The sequence below is a fragment of the Ailuropoda melanoleuca genome, chromosome 7 (genome assembly GCF_002007445.2).
Source record: "Ailuropoda melanoleuca isolate Jingjing chromosome 7, ASM200744v2, whole genome shotgun sequence".
NCBI classification, from domain to species: domain Eukaryota; kingdom Metazoa; phylum Chordata; class Mammalia; order Carnivora; family Ursidae; genus Ailuropoda; species Ailuropoda melanoleuca.
The window spans coordinates 38,374,455-38,390,125 of NC_048224.1; the positions used below are offsets into that span (position 1 = coordinate 38,374,455).

The 15,671-nt window shown below is 37.5% G+C and overlaps 1 protein-coding gene across 3 annotated transcripts in view; it reads right to left on the reverse strand.

Moving 5' to 3' along the window:
- SVEP1 (sushi, von Willebrand factor type A, EGF and pentraxin domain containing 1) overlaps window positions 1-15,671 on the reverse strand; it is a 185,606-nt gene that overhangs the window by 70,883 nt on the left and 99,052 nt on the right. For all 3 annotated transcript variants that reach the window (XM_034664246.1, XM_034664245.1, XM_034664247.1), the window contains exons 19-26: window positions 10,267-10,428; window positions 9,794-9,885; window positions 8,603-8,699; window positions 6,150-6,263; window positions 5,000-5,113; window positions 3,968-4,169; window positions 1,092-1,249; window positions 57-258 (exon numbers count right to left, since the gene is read on the reverse strand). In XM_034664246.1, the coding sequence (XP_034520137.1) occupies window positions 57-258; window positions 1,092-1,249; window positions 3,968-4,169; window positions 5,000-5,113; window positions 6,150-6,263; window positions 8,603-8,699; window positions 9,794-9,885; window positions 10,267-10,428 (1,141 nt within the window). The remainder of the gene's footprint in view (window positions 1-56; window positions 259-1,091; window positions 1,250-3,967; window positions 4,170-4,999; window positions 5,114-6,149; window positions 6,264-8,602; window positions 8,700-9,793; window positions 9,886-10,266; window positions 10,429-15,671) is intronic.

Genomic DNA, 15,671 nt, shown 5'->3' on the forward strand with positions numbered 1-15,671 from the left:
CTAACTTGGTCTCAGGATAAGATCTAGCATATGGCTTTCCTGACATTTCTGCTTACCCATTATAATCGGTCAGGAGGAAGGTATTGTCACTGCCATTCTCAAGTGCATAGGAGATCGGTGTTCCATAATTATTGGTGTCATTGGATTTCATCCAGAATGTGCAGGTTACAGCCCAGAGAGATGGAAGCACACCATCTAGCATGACGTAACCATAGATACCCGAAACTTCAAAATCCAGGTTAAAACCTGAAGACTGGTCTGCAACAAATAAGAAAGGTGTGTCGACCATGGCACTTGGGAGGCATTTTTCAATTGTCTAAGGTAAGCAGTGGATATGCAGTACTATTGTCAAAGAAGCCCATTTCAGTCAATATGATGATGGGAGAAGCAGTGTCAACATTAAACATATATTATTTACAAAATATATAATACATTCTTCTAAGTAAAAGAATCAGTGGGTAACTAAGATAGGGAAAGCACTCATTAGTGTAAGGAAGCAGAGAAATAGGAACTAGCTGGAAGGAGAGATGGAATTTGGAAATTAACAAAGACAGGGGACACTAATGCATGTCTGTATGCAGATGGGATGACTCCACAAAGCAGGGGAATTGAGGCTGCAAGAGAAAAAGGGGGGCAACTACAAGGGCCACTTTCCACCTCTACTCAAGGCCCTTGTTCTTCCCTATTTCATGAGCAATTCAGCTCTGCCCCAATCCTGCATACCTCACTCAAGAAAACAAAAGTCCCACAGCTAAAGACTCTAACACCCTGCGAAAGCAGCTTGGCTCTGATTCTCAGACATGTCTGTGGACTCTGAGCTCCTAAATCAAGTGTCCTTTCTAAACAAGTAGAAGGTGAAGAGTTCTACTAAATTCAGTTTTCTCTGTTTCCCCTCTGAGCTTCATTTTCCTCACCTTTGCTATTGGGGATAATAGTACCTAGTCTGGTGGATGGCTGTCAAGATTAAGTAAGTACAAAATACTTAGCATTGTTTTTGGTATGTGGACAGTGCTTGGAACAGGTAAAATCTGACATTGTTATGATCTCATTAGTTTTAGTACTGTTATTAATAACACTGAGCTCATATGTACCTGTTTCACACCTGCTGCCTGAAAATCCCGGCTGACATTTACAACTGTATGAGTTTAATTCATCCACACAGGTGGCCTGATTTCTACATGGGTTAGACTGACATTCATTGATGTCTAATTCACAATATGGCCCCGTGAAGCCTGCTGCACACTGGCACCTGAAAGAAAACAAAATGTTATTAACACACAGAAATCCATTAGAGGAAGTCTCCCACTTATGACAGCATTGTCTCAAAAGATTTTGAAAATTGAAAGCTCATAGATGCGGAGAACAAACTAGTGGTTGCCAGGATTGGGGTGGGATGGGAGAAATGGGTGAACTGGGGTTTTGTTTTGTTCTTAGATAAATTGAGTAAACAACTTTGAAATGATGAAACATATTTTCCACATCAAAACAGTGCTTTAACTGTTAGTTACCTTTTTTTTTTTTTTAGTTCATTTAATTAAACCTACTTAAGACAGTATACATCTGAAGTGTTGTAGTAGCAAAAATAGAGTAGGAAGTGGTTCTGGTCCAGGTGAATTCTTATTTACACATGGGGAGTTTCTCTCCCTGTACAAGTGCTAGGAAAAAATATAAAAAGTGCATATGCTGTTCCAAAGACTTTAAATATATCACACCAGTCTTTATAACAATGAGGTGACGTTATTATCATTCCCACTTTACAGACGAGTAAACTGTGGCTCAGGGAGGTTAACCTGCCCAAGTCTCTTTGTTACCAAGTGGTAGAGTAGGATTTAAACCCAATCTACTGCCTAGTTCTTAATCAGTATGCTGTACAGTCTCTGGGGTATGCAACAGACCATTTAAAACTATCGGAATGGAAAATATATCTGATAATGTCAAATGCTGACACAGATGTCATGAACTGGGAAGTCTCACATAGTGAGTAGAACTACAATTTGGCAATGTCAAGGGAAGACGAGGGTTTGCATTCCCAGAGCCTGTATATCCATTTTGACTCATGTGCTCTAGGAAATTATTGCACAGTTGCAAAAGGACACATGCAATGAACATTCATAACAGCATTATTCTACGTGTTTATGAAGAGAAGAATGGGAAAATAAACCATGATATGATCATTTACTGGAATACTAATCAGCAGTTAAAATAAATAAACTAGAACCAAACGTATCAACCTTGACAACATATAATGTTGAGTGAAAACAAACCCAAATTACAAAAGGATGTATACAGTATAATAACAATTATGTAACATGTGAAACTATAATATGCACTGTTTATGTAGTAACATATGAAGTCTGAATGAGAAAGATAAACATCAACTTCAGAACAGTGGTTACCACTGAGGAAGAAGAGGAATGTGCGTGTGTGCGTGTGTGTGCGTGCGTATTGGAGGAACTCCAAAACTCTCTATAGAAGGTATTTCCTTAAAACAAAAGATGTGAATCAAATATGGCAAAATACTAAGGTTTGATAATTACCGTGATGAGTGTGTAACTTTTACTGTTCTTGGTAATTCTCTGTATGTCTGAAATATTTTTTAATTAAAAAGTACCTGTCTGATACATGATAATTAACATTGCTGTTAACATGTTTACATGGGAATCGGTGTTGGGGGGGTAGTCTTTACTGAGTTCTCTGTATTCAATGATAAATCTATTTTGGCTAGAATTTCACTCGTCTTTATCTGCCCAGGTTGATATTCTAGCAATCCAATATCCTTATCTATGAAATAGGTTCACTTTGGTGACAACTAACATTCCCTTTGAATTAGGAGAGTTGACCTTCACCTTTCCTTTAGTTAGGATTTAGACAAATTTGGGACTCATCAATTGTTTTTGACTCTGGGGAGAATTTAGAATTCTTGCTGTTTATCTGGAAATTTCTCATTGCCTGTGGTTAGGCGCTATATGTCAGAAGACGTTAAACGCCTATGAAAAGATGAAACTACATTGCTAAGACTTCGTTTCCACATCAAGAGCGAAGTCTCACCGGCAGAACGGGTTGCCTATTTCTTCTGGATCATGCCTTGGCTCTTTGTTGGGGGACAGTCATGAAGGGGGCTGAACCACAAGAGGACTGGGAAATGTTGCAACTGGGGTACTTCTTTTTTTCTTCCTTTCAACTTTTATAAACTTCCACAGACAGTGGCATGTTGAGGGCAATAAAGTTTCCTAAGATTCTGCAAGCAAGACCAGTCTGTCTTTTGTACTGCGGAAGCCACAGACCGTGCAAGGGGAATGGGATGTAATATGGCCGACTTCACAGTGATGAAGGAGAGTGTCGATTTTCAAACTGTATTCTCCTGGTACCTCAAGAGCTGCCTCAGAAAGACAAAGTGTGTCTCCTCTACAAATACTACCGTTTTCAACCCCAAAAGGTTAGTTTTTATTCTTTTACTTGTTTCCATTCATATTAGATTTCTTATGAACCAAGGGTTACTAAACTAAAGAAATGTTTGAAAACCACAGCCATAGAATGTAGACTGACTCTGTGACAGGTAACGGCACAATTCCTGTTGATGTTAACTAGTGCAAAAACTCTGGCGAAAATATAAAACACTTGACAATGAGTTTTGTCTAGTGCTTTGGTATTTGTTTCTGTGTTACTGTGTTTTCTTTCATTGTTTATAGCTCCCCAAGTACAGAACAGTGGTTTCCAAATCTGGCCGTGCATCAGAACCATTAGGGAACTTAAACATACAGGCTACCTATTTTAAAATTATAGACTCTACCCCAGCCTTCGTGAATTAGAACCTCAGGTGGTGGGGAGAGTCTACTGATGCCTATCCTGGGGCGAGAATTAGGGAGTGGCTGACCTGGGACTTGATGTCATACTCCATAAAGGCTGCAGAATGACTGAATGGTTGAGAAAATAAAACTAGTGAAAAGAACCAGACTTAGGGTGTTACCTGAAGCTATTGGCGCCATCTTTACAGGTCGCTCCATTTTTGCATGGTTGACTGAGACACTCATCCACGTTTTTTTCACACCGGGTACCCAAAAATCCAGGAGGGCATTTGCACAAGAACCCCCCAACCTGATCTTCACAGACTGCATTATGCAAGCATGGGTTTGACTGGCATTCGTTGACTTCCATTTCACAGTGCAGGCCTGGGGACGGAGGAGGTGAGAAAGAGCCCAAATGTTAACCCCCCTGGGAAACGAGGATCGAAGCATTGACTTCTTGGAGGGTGTTGCTCCTGACGGGTCGGAAAGGAAGCTGAGGAACTTCTGGCCTCTCACACTGGTTTGAGATCCACTCTTGAATAAGCTTTGGCTTTTGTAACTCATTTTAGGATTGTGTTTTTGATCATTTGCTCTTTTGAACTTAGGTCTTTCTGAAACTAACATTCGTAATGGACATCTAATTGAGACAATGTTAAAAATAAAACTAGCAAATTTAGTTCAAAATTTTCCTGTTTCTTTGACTTTGCGTTTTTCCTTCACTGGTCATTTTTGGGGGGGAACTCTCTCTTAATAAATTACATATATACATATATAATTTATATATATATGATTTATATATATGATATCTATATCATATTGTTTAGCATCTATTTGCAATATGATCTTATATGATTTATTTCCAGTTTTCTTGAATGTTTATCTCAGATATAAACTCTCGTCTTCTCCAAGTCTCTTTCTCTTTCTGTCTCCCTTCTCTCTCCCTCTCTTGCTCTCTCACACACACATACACACACACACACACACACACACACTTTTTTCTAAGCTGTTTGACAGTAACTGCACCCCTGATGCCCTTGGACCCCAAAATACTTCAGTGTGAATTTCCTCAAAAATAAGGACTTTCTCTTGGATAATCACAGCACAGTTACAAAATCAGAAAATGAACATCAACATAATATAATGCTTAAAAATGTAGTAATTTGTGGTGTTTTGCAGGACAATACGACAATGCAGGAAAAATGGAAACATCTCACCTGTGTATCCTTTCATACAGGCGCACCGATAGCCAGCCACACCATCAATGCAGGTTCCTTTATTTAAACAAGGACTAGAGTTACACTCATTTATATTTTCTTCACACAGTTTCCCTGCAAAGAATCACAGAATATTTTAGCTGGAGAAGACCTGAAAGGAATTTTAGACAAATAGTTTTCAAGCAAGCTGTTCAGGTGTAATGGCAGAACAATCAGAAATCGTGGCTAATATGTTTGTGAAAAACTTTGCTCTTTGCCAAATACATTGAAATAAAATGTTTTCTTCCATTCTACTTATTGCAAAAATTTTCTAGCAAGAAATCTGACATTTTCAACACACAATGGAAAATCGTAACTATGAATATTTAGCTTTTTTTTTAGTAGGATGATAAGTGTGATCTATTTTTAAAATTTTACATTATTTGCTAGTTGTTCAACCCTTTGTTGAATTTATTCCGTGAGTTCTTAAATATGACTTGTTTATCTACTAGTTGCAGGTTTGTACCCTTAAAAAACATATCCCCAGTAACCCCACACCCAGTCCCTGGCAACTACCATTCTACTACCCATTTCTATGGCTTGATTTTTTTGGGTTCCACATATAAGTGAGATCAAATAGTATGTCTTTCTCTGTCTGACTTATCTCACTTAGCATATGTCCTCAATTTTTATCCATGTTGTTGCAAATGGTAGGATTTCCTTCTTTTTATGGCTGAGTATATTCCATTACATATAATTCAATCACTTTTTTTTTTAATCCATTCATCCCTTGAGGTACACTTAAGCTTGCTTCCATATCTCGGCTACTGTGAACAATGTTACAAACAAAAAACTTTCCAGACAATGATTTCATTCCCTTTTGATAGATACCCAGTAGTGGAATTGCTGGATCATGCAGTAGTTCTATTTTTAATTTCTTGAGGAGCTTCCATACTGTTTTCCACAGTGGTCGCACCAACTTACATTCCCACCAACAGTGCGCAAGGGTTTTCATTTCTCCACATCCCCACCAACACTGTTATCTCTGGTCTTTTGATAATAGCCATTTGAACAGGTGTGAGGTGGTATTTCATTGTGGTTTTGATTTCCAGCAATGAAATTTTAATGATTCCAAGGTTTATATTGTAAAAACAAGAAACTTTCTCCTTACCTGCATAACCAGGTGGGCATTCACAAATGAATTCCCCAATTAGGTCTTTACAAATTCCACTGTTGAGGCATGGCAGTGAGCTGCATTCATCAATGTCTGTTTCACACTTCAAGCCTAAAATGCAAGTGAAATACTGAAGGACAATCAAAGTGAAATACTGAAGGACAAGTGAAATACTGAAGGACAATACTGAAGGGATCAACAGAAAACAGAACCAAGATCATTTAAAGGTAATTATATCAATAATCTGAATTTATAGGGAGTGGTGGTGGTGAAGGAAACGGCAAAACTCCTTAAGAGCTATCATCTAGTTAAATATTTAGTGAAAGTATTGCCTCTTTCTAGAGATTCAAGATATCTTGGGTCACCTAGGTGGTGTAGTCAGTTAAGCATCTGACTTTTGGTTTGGCTCAACTCTTGGGTTTGGCTCAGGTCATAATCTCAGGGTTGTGAGATCGAGCCCCATGTCAGGTTCTGTTCTCAGGGTGGAGTCTGCTTGGGTTTCTCTCTCCCTCTCCCTCTGACCCTCCACACTGCTCTCTCTCTCTCAAATCAATAAATAAAAATTTTTAAAAAGATATCTTTATAAGGAGGGGAGCCAGAGTGGCTCAGTAGGTTGGGCTTCTGACTCTTGGTTTTGGTTCAGGCTGTGATCTCAGAGTCCTGGGCCCTGGGCCCTGTGTCAGGCTCCATGCTCAGCAGTGAGTCTGCTTTTCCCTCTTCCTCCCCCTTGACTCCTCCCCCCTTACTCTCTCTCTCAACTCAATAAACAAAATCTTAAAAAAGAAAAGATATCTTTATAAGGATACCTATAAGATAGCAGAAAATCCCAAGTTAGAAGTTGGTGGTGAGGACGGCAGGGGGAAGACCTGGGAGCATAAAGTTAGTTTAACCCCAAAGAGAGAAATATAGAGTCGTATATACTTGCTATCAAGGCCACTTGGCTTGGGGGGGGGGGCTAAGTCCTGCCAGATATCAGTGCACATGCCACGTGTCCTAGAGTGGAGACATATCTTCTGATACAGGGCACATAAGCTATCTGCGGGCTAGCTCTGCCAGAAATGCACGTTCTTCCTCTACACCAGGGGGTCTCAGAGTGTGGCCCCTGGACCAAGAGCATCAGCAATTACCTGGGAATGTGATAGAAATGCAAATTATCAAACTTTCTCTAGACCTGTTGAATCAGAAATTCTGGGTTAGGGTCTAGCACTTTGAGTTTGTTTTTTTTTTAAAGATTTTATTTATTTATTTGACAGAGAGTGAGACAGCCAGCGAGAGAGGGAACGCAAGCAGGGGGAGTGGGAGAGGAAGAAGCAGGCCCCCAGCGGAGGAGCCTGATGTGGGGCTCGATCCCATAGGTGGGATCACGCCCTGAGCTGAAGGCAGACGCTTAACGCCTGCGCCACCCAGGCGCCCCAGCACTTTGAGTTTTAAGAAGCCCTCCAGATGATTCTGATGCACATCAAAATTTGGAAGCCACTGTCCAAATTATGCCCTTTCTCAACTACTGCTTGCTTATAAAATTCTAGGACAAGATCCATTATTTCTTATGGAATGTCAAGACAAAAATTTTTATAAAAATTGAGACACACACACATACACATACAAGCAAGCTGAAATAAGTGGAATGCCAATATTCTTGAAAGCCCTGGGCTACATTTATTTTCCAATTTTCCTTTTGCTCATTTTGTGGTGAATTTTTTTTTCTTAATTTTGTGGTGAATTCTTTTATTTTAATACAATCTTTCTCATTGAAATGGCATTTCATGTTAGCTGCACAAAAGTAAAAAAAAAAGGCAAAAACTGCATTTCTAAGAGAAAATAGTGAATTATTTGAAATAAATTGCAATTTTAAGATACAGTTCATTTCTGCCTCAAAAATTATATTTCTGAACTGAACTGGAATGTGAATTACACTACAAGAAAACATAATTCTTACATAATTTCTACATAATCGAGTTCAAAGCCATATTGGTTTTCCAAGAACAGTTTCCAGGAAGATAGCAACAAAGCAACAAATCATAGCTATTTGTAAGAACTCCCACTAATGTGAAGCCAATGACAGAAATTGGAGTTTGTTTAAAAATATTTATGCTGGATAATCTGTTCTATGTTGGGTATCATATCATACATTTAATTTGTGTTAGAATGGAACCTTGGTCACGGCCTCTGAAACAGTATTCCTATTTAAATTGTGAGTTATGATGTGACCTTTTCATAGAGAAGACAATTCTTTATTCTTCCTCCAAAATGTGCAAGGAAAACTGTTATTTGTAACCTACATACACTTTTTTTCACCTTGGTTCATCTTGTTCAACCAAACTTTTGTGCCCTGATACAGTCCAAAGTATTTACCCCATGGGGTTTATCTTTAGTGTTCCAAAGTTTGATATGCAAGTCACAATGATTTCACATCTGAAAAATATACTAAAATTTGCATTCCTCTATGTTACCTGTATATCCAGATGGACAGAGACAAACATAACCACGCCCAAGCTGTTGGCAGGTGCCACTATTGTGGCAGGGGTTTAAGAAACATTCATGGAAAACCTACAGATGGCAAAAAGAAATCTATCAGAGACAAAACACAATTGTTTCAAAGCAATCCTGATTATGGAGTTTGAAGGTTTGCAGTATTAGACAGGTGGTTCCTGCTTCCAGGTGAGTTCACCCAAGCTAGCTGGACCACTGCCTGCATAACGTTGGTGCCTGCCATATTATATGGACATATATGATATATATTATTCTTGAGTGATACTCTTAAGTGTTTCTAAATGCTGGCTGCATGTTAGAAACCATTTGAGGTGCTTTAAAAGTATAAAGGATAGGGCCCCACCCCAGACCAGCTAAATCAGAATCTCTGAGACTGGGATCTGTGCATCATTATATTTTAAAGTTGGCCAGTGGATTCTAATACGTCTCCAGGCTTGATAGTTACTGCTCTAGTGGTTCTTACAAATTTCTGTGTCTGCTAGGCTCAGTTTCAAATATGACTTACAAAGCCCTTACAAGTTAATATGTTTGGGCAAGACTGTAGGAAGTTGAAATAAGAAATACAACCTTATTATCCTCCTTAAAAATACTTAAAGCCAAAGAATTTATCATGACATTGGGCAAGGTCTATTCAGAGTAATGGCTGAATCTACCAAAATAATGGTCTTCACTAGTCTTTTTTTTTTTTTAAAGGAAAACAATTAGTTTGGTTATGTTCATGAGTTAAGTTTCTTAATTTTTTAAAAAATGCATACATTATTCCAATAAATGATCTTTTTTTTCCTGACAAAAATTTAAATAATTTTCATGAACGCTGAGTAACTCTTCCTGCCAATCAGAAAAGGCCTTTGGCTAAACCAAATGCCTCTTAGTCAAATGATGGATTTAAAGTCTCCCCACATCTACACATTCTCATGCCAGACATTGTTGGGGTAAATTCCTTGTTTTTGATAATTTGAACTTTTCTAATGCTGCATTTTTGGAAAGTTCTTATTAGAAGTCACAAGTAAATACTATCATTCATTGACAACGTTCCTGAGACTTGATTAAGTTTCAACTCTGGTAGTTTTCCTCTGTGGAGCATGTATAATGACAGAGTGTTTTCCAAACATTCCACTGGAGAAGATTCTATGAGTATAAAGGGGACTTGCCTGACTGCTGATGTCATACTTCTTTTTGACATGTCCAGGAGGAGCATGGGGCACTACACTTTCCTCTGCTGCTGAGAACGTTGAGCTAAAAGCTAATAAGAAAACATTAGCAAACCATGTAGTTTGTGGTAGATACTGCCCATAAGTAGAATCTTCCTAAATCCTATGGTCAATATTCTAGTTCTGAGAGCAGGTGAAGTCACATGTATTTTGTTTTAGGAATGGTAAAAAAGAGAGTACATAGATGGATGGGTATATCATTAAATTCTAGACTCTTAGAGAGAAGCTGGGAAGTTAGCAAGTTCAATGTTCCCAAAGTAAGAATCCTTGAGTCACTGTCATCAAAAAGGGCCTCAAAGATCAGATACTCAAATCCACTGAAAACAGTAACATTCACAACTGAAGCTACCATGAGACAAACACAGCTCTCCAACACGGGGGATTACACAAGAAACGAAGTGTATCTTTCTTACTGGAGCAATCTGTGATGGATCTGGCACCACTTCCGGTTGTAGTTCCATGAAAGGGGCAAGATAAACAGAAGGACTTCCCTGCATCGGGCTGGTAGTAGTCTTGAGGACATTGATAACAGGGCATTAATCCAGAACGAGAGAATTCTCCTACTGGACAGGGTACTGCAAAGGCGAAAGAAAAATCATTTGTGAGTCCGAAACAACATACTTTACTTTTAAAAAGAAGTGCATTAACCCTTGGTTGTAAGAAAGCTACTGAATTGCTAATATATTCTCTTGCACATATTTCATACCTATGCTATTTTATCACCCAACCACACATTCTGTTGTTTCCTTCCTCTCTTAACAACACACATTAACTCAATGAAAATTTGAATTGACCACGTAATATACTGTATTCTGATTTTCCCACTTTATGTTATATCCTCAGCATTTCACAAACTGTTAAATAACATGGTGTTTAATAAAAGAAAAAATATTGCATGCCATTGACAGGACGTAATTGAGCTACATTTCCTCTACTATTGGACATTTAGGTTGTTTCTGTTTGTTAGCTCTTACAAATAATGCTGACATGAAATTTTCTGCATAAACCCTGTATATATTATTATTATTATTTCCTAGGGATAACATTTGAATTTGAACAGCTGAATTTGAGTAGTTGAATCTATATAGATCTAAAGACAATGGAAAATTTAAAACCAATAATACAAAATGTCAAATCATCAAAAAAATAAAAATGGTTCTGATAGCCCCATTAGTAATGTATGGAATTGCTCTTACTGCATACTCATTTTGATCATTTAAATACTTTTTTTCAATTTGAAAGTGAGAATGGAATTGCACTGTTATTTTAACTTGCATTTCAATGATAAATTAGTTGCTTTTTCCATGTTTGTCAGAAAATTTTATTTCCTCTGTGTTGTTGTCTCTTCTGTATGGGGAAGAGGGCCTTTTTAAATTTTTTAACTTTTAAACCTTCTAATGTCATTTTGTGTTAGACATGCTGTTTATAAACAACATCCAGTTGAATACTGTGATTTAACCAAATCTGAACTTCTCTTGCTAATAATTGGTAGAATATTAATTATTTAGCATATCTATCACATAGGTTTTGGATTTTTGTTAATAAAAATTAGTATGACAGAAATGATTAACAATATGGTTGAAAAATTTAGAAATGCCCTCAAGGCTCAAGGAACCAGGATACTCCAAGTAATCGGATCTCTTTTTTTGGTATGACCATAAACATTAAATAAACAGTAAAGCATCTGTGGTAATCTCAAGATGCTCAGATCGAAGTTTTTAAGCAGAAACAGCCAGCCACATCTTTTGCAAAAGTGTTCTTTTTTTTTTTTAAAGATTTTATTTATTTATTTGACAGAGAGTGAGACAGCCAGTGAGAGAGGGAACACAAGCAGGGGGAGTGGGAGAGGAAGAAGCAGGCTCTTAGTGGAGGAGCCTGATGTGGGGCTCGATCCCAGAACGACGGGATCACGCCTGAGCCGAAGGCAGACGCTTAACGACTGCGCTACCAGGCGCCCCACAAAAGTGTTCTTTTACATCACTGACAAAAAGTCAGAAGTCAAATCGAGAGATGGCAAAAGATATCACAGGTATTAATTTTTGTTTAGAAAAACATTTCTTCTGGCTACATTTGTATATTAAAACTTTAAACTATAAGTATCTTGGTCAAACAAGATACTTGTTATACTTGTTATAAACAAGATACTTGTTATAACAAAAACATTTGTTATATTAAAATCTTTTTAAAAACATTTTTTAAAGATTGTATTTATTTGAGAGAGAGAGAGAGAGCACAAGCAGGGGGAGAGGGAGAAGCAGACTCCTCGCCGAGCAGGGAGCCCTACATGGGGCTTGATCCCAGGACCCCAAGATCATGACCTGAGCCGAAGCCACCCAGGTGCCCCTAAAACTTTAAACTAAAAGTATCTTTGTTTCACCAACAATAAATTAATCTATTCTTTGTTGCTAGATCTCAGAGTTCCAGAAAGGGTTATGCACAAACATAAAGTTGCTGAGTTTAAAATGGGTTTTCTGAATCTCAAGTTTCAAAAATATGAATACCTATTTGGAAAAGGTAACTCCAAACACCTAATTAAAGTAGTTAACTGGAAGCATAGATCTTCCATGGTAAAGGTATAAAACTTCGGTTTGAGAGAATATCTATGAGTGTGTATGATAAGGTAAAAATACAAATTCTGTCAGTGAAACCAAGATCCTATGATGAATTAAACTGTTTTGCATATACAATTTTTTCAGCACAACCTTACCCTCAAAAAGGAAAGGCTATGCCCCTGGAAATGGACAGAATGCCAAAGATTATACTAATATGTAATAATAAAATCTTAAGATTAAAAATCAGCAAGTTGGTTAGTGAACACATTGCTGTGATGTCTATACTTTGTTTTTTGATATAGAAAATGTAAATTTTCATGTGAAAATTAGTTTAAGTTATATTCCAAAGGCAGACAGCTGGCATCAGAAATATGCTTTCGAGGAGTGGACAATCAGTACCTAATGTATTATCTATACATGTAGTAAATATACATATACACATATAGCATATGTATGTGTAAATATAACATACATACAAAATAATAGCATTATCTGTAGTATATAATGCGGTATTAAATACACACACGCGCACATATACAGAGACAGTTCCTGATAGTCTAATTTCCTAAGAAGAGAGGGGAGAAAGTTCCATTTTGAATCTTGGCCAAAGAAACTGTGGTTTCTGAGTCAATGAAAATGGGACAAAATCTTTTTAACTTCTACTCGAGAGAGAAAGAGAAAGAAAGAGAGAGAGAGAGAAATCTAAGTATGCCAAAAGTGCTATTAAAACAGAATTAAAAATAGTGCATTAAAATGACCAGGAAAAATGTAATCTCACATGTCTGTTTCCTGACAGTGTTAAAGATAACATATATAGCCCGGAGCCAAGTGAATTTTGTCTTTTAAGTGGGTTTCCTAAGACAAATTCAAAGGTCAGAGACGCTCATCCTAAACCTCCTTTTAACTTCATCCTATTGGGTTAAGGTAAGAAATGTCATCCTGGCTCAGCAATCATCTTTCCTTTTCCTACAGGACCATGTGTAAACAATGCCATCACCAAAAAATCACTTGTGGGATTTATTCTTCGGATAAAAGGCATTTTGTAAAAATGAAAAATTTCTAGGGCACCAGGGTGGCTCAGTTGGTTAAGCATCTGACTCTTGACCTCGGCTCAGGTCATAATCTCAGGGTTGTGAGATTGAGCCCCGCATGGGGTTCTGAACTCAACGGGGAGTCTGCTGGAGATTCTCATTCTCTCTCTCTCTCCCTCTGCCCCTGCCCCTGCTCTCTCTCTCTCTAATAAATAAAATAAAATAAAATAAAATAAAATAAAATAAAATAAAATAAAATAGAATAAAATAAAATAAAATAAAATAAAATATAAAACACAATAAAACAAAACATTTCAGACTATTGAGTTTGTAACCACAGACCCATGGATATTTAATATTCTAAGTAGTGATAAAAGATGAAATGCATGAAATATATATTACTTTAATATAGAAATATACCTAAATATAGTACCTCTGTTGATTAATTAAACTTCAACATGCTAAAGAATGTAAAAAGTGACATTTTTGTAAAAAGTGAGGTAAACCATAAACTTGCACATAAAAATAAATCACTACAGAAAGAAAAACTAAAGAAGGAAGGAAGCTTAAAACTAAAAATTTAAAAATAATAAACAAATAAAACTAAGAAAAACATATATAAGGGAGTGTTCTAGAAATCATAGACACGTAGGTTTAAAGTAAAATGGTATTTATTTAACACCACAGGGGAGAGTGCTGAGTGCTGCTCTTCCCAACTCACTCATGACAAGCAAGTGTGGTTAAACTTGTGCTAGGAATATATTAGGAGAAATAGAGCAGTTACCAGAAGTTTAGACACTTTCTGGGAATCACAATTACTTAATTGGAATAATTTGGTATTAAACAAACCTCAAGGCTTGTTTGGGAAGCTAAAGGAAAAAACTGTCAATTATGAATTTGTTTTACTGTAAAAATCCTAGTTACTTTTGTGGTTGGAGGGAAATAGAAAGAATTTTCACTGCAGACTTTCTTCCAAAATTCATCTGTATAGTGACAAAATAAGAGTTTCTAGTAGATCTGTTTCAACCATAATGTGGAGCCTTATTTGCCTTTTAATAAAAAAGAAAAAAAGAAAAAAAACCCTCGAAGCTGGTATTACACAACAGACATGGTTTATGAGTTTCAATCAGGTCCTAGTTAAATTCTCTTCTCTTCAGTGAAACAACAGGTTAATGAATACTGCTTGCCTGATTCCTCAGGTCTAACAGACTGGTATCTACTGCCATCCTACTACACTGAGATAATTTAAACAGGTGGAGTATATAAAAACCTGGAGTCATAGTATGCTTCCCCGTTCTCTCCCTGCAGCACTAACTTATAAGGACTACATCTCCCAAGATGCAATGCTGGACACGCCCCTCCCAGCACCATACAAAAATGTCTTCCAGTTATTTTCTGGGAAGTTTGTTTCTAACTGGATGCAGAGGGATATATGACTGGGGTACAATGAGGGCGTGCGTGTGTGTGCAGCTTGAGAAAAATGGGGGGCCATTAAAAGCATCATTATTCAATAAGGGAACAGTTTTTTAAATTTTCAGATGGCCATAGAACTTAGGTTTTTAAATAAGAGTATAGAAAAGAGGAGGATATATAATTTTTTAAAAGTCATGTTTCAGCCAGCATGTTTGTTTTGTTCCCAGTGATCCAGCAGAGGCAGGCCAATAACTTTATTTTTAATCGAGTTCCACTGACTTTGTAAAGTACATGGAGTTTGGAGTTCCTGGCAGCAGGCTGACCTTGACTCTTAGCCCTAGTTTCATGGCACTTTTAAGTTTTCACCTTTTCATTTTGTTTACATTTTCTAGCCTTTACCGTGCTGGAAAACTGTACTTGGTAGGGATGTTAGAAATATTTGAAAATTGAAACTCTAATCTTTTTATGCCTATTGTGGTTCTCAACTATGGTCCTGGACCATGCAGAAGCAGCATCCCTCAGGGACTAGTTAGAAACGTAAATTCTCAGGCCCCGCACCACACCTGCTGACGTAAAAACTCTAGGGCTGCGCTCAGCAATCTGTGTTTTTAAGCCCTTCAGGCTGACATTTGAGATCTGAAATTTGTCATACCCAACTTTTCCTATTACTTTACAATCACGGGGTGGGGGAGAGGTGGGGGAACTTAAAAAGAAAACAAGACAAGTTAAGTCAGAAGACCTGGGAGTGGAGACTGGGCTTCAGTATTTTAAAAATGCTGAGGCAAATGTGCGGACAATTCCTACGTGCAGCCAGAGTGGAAA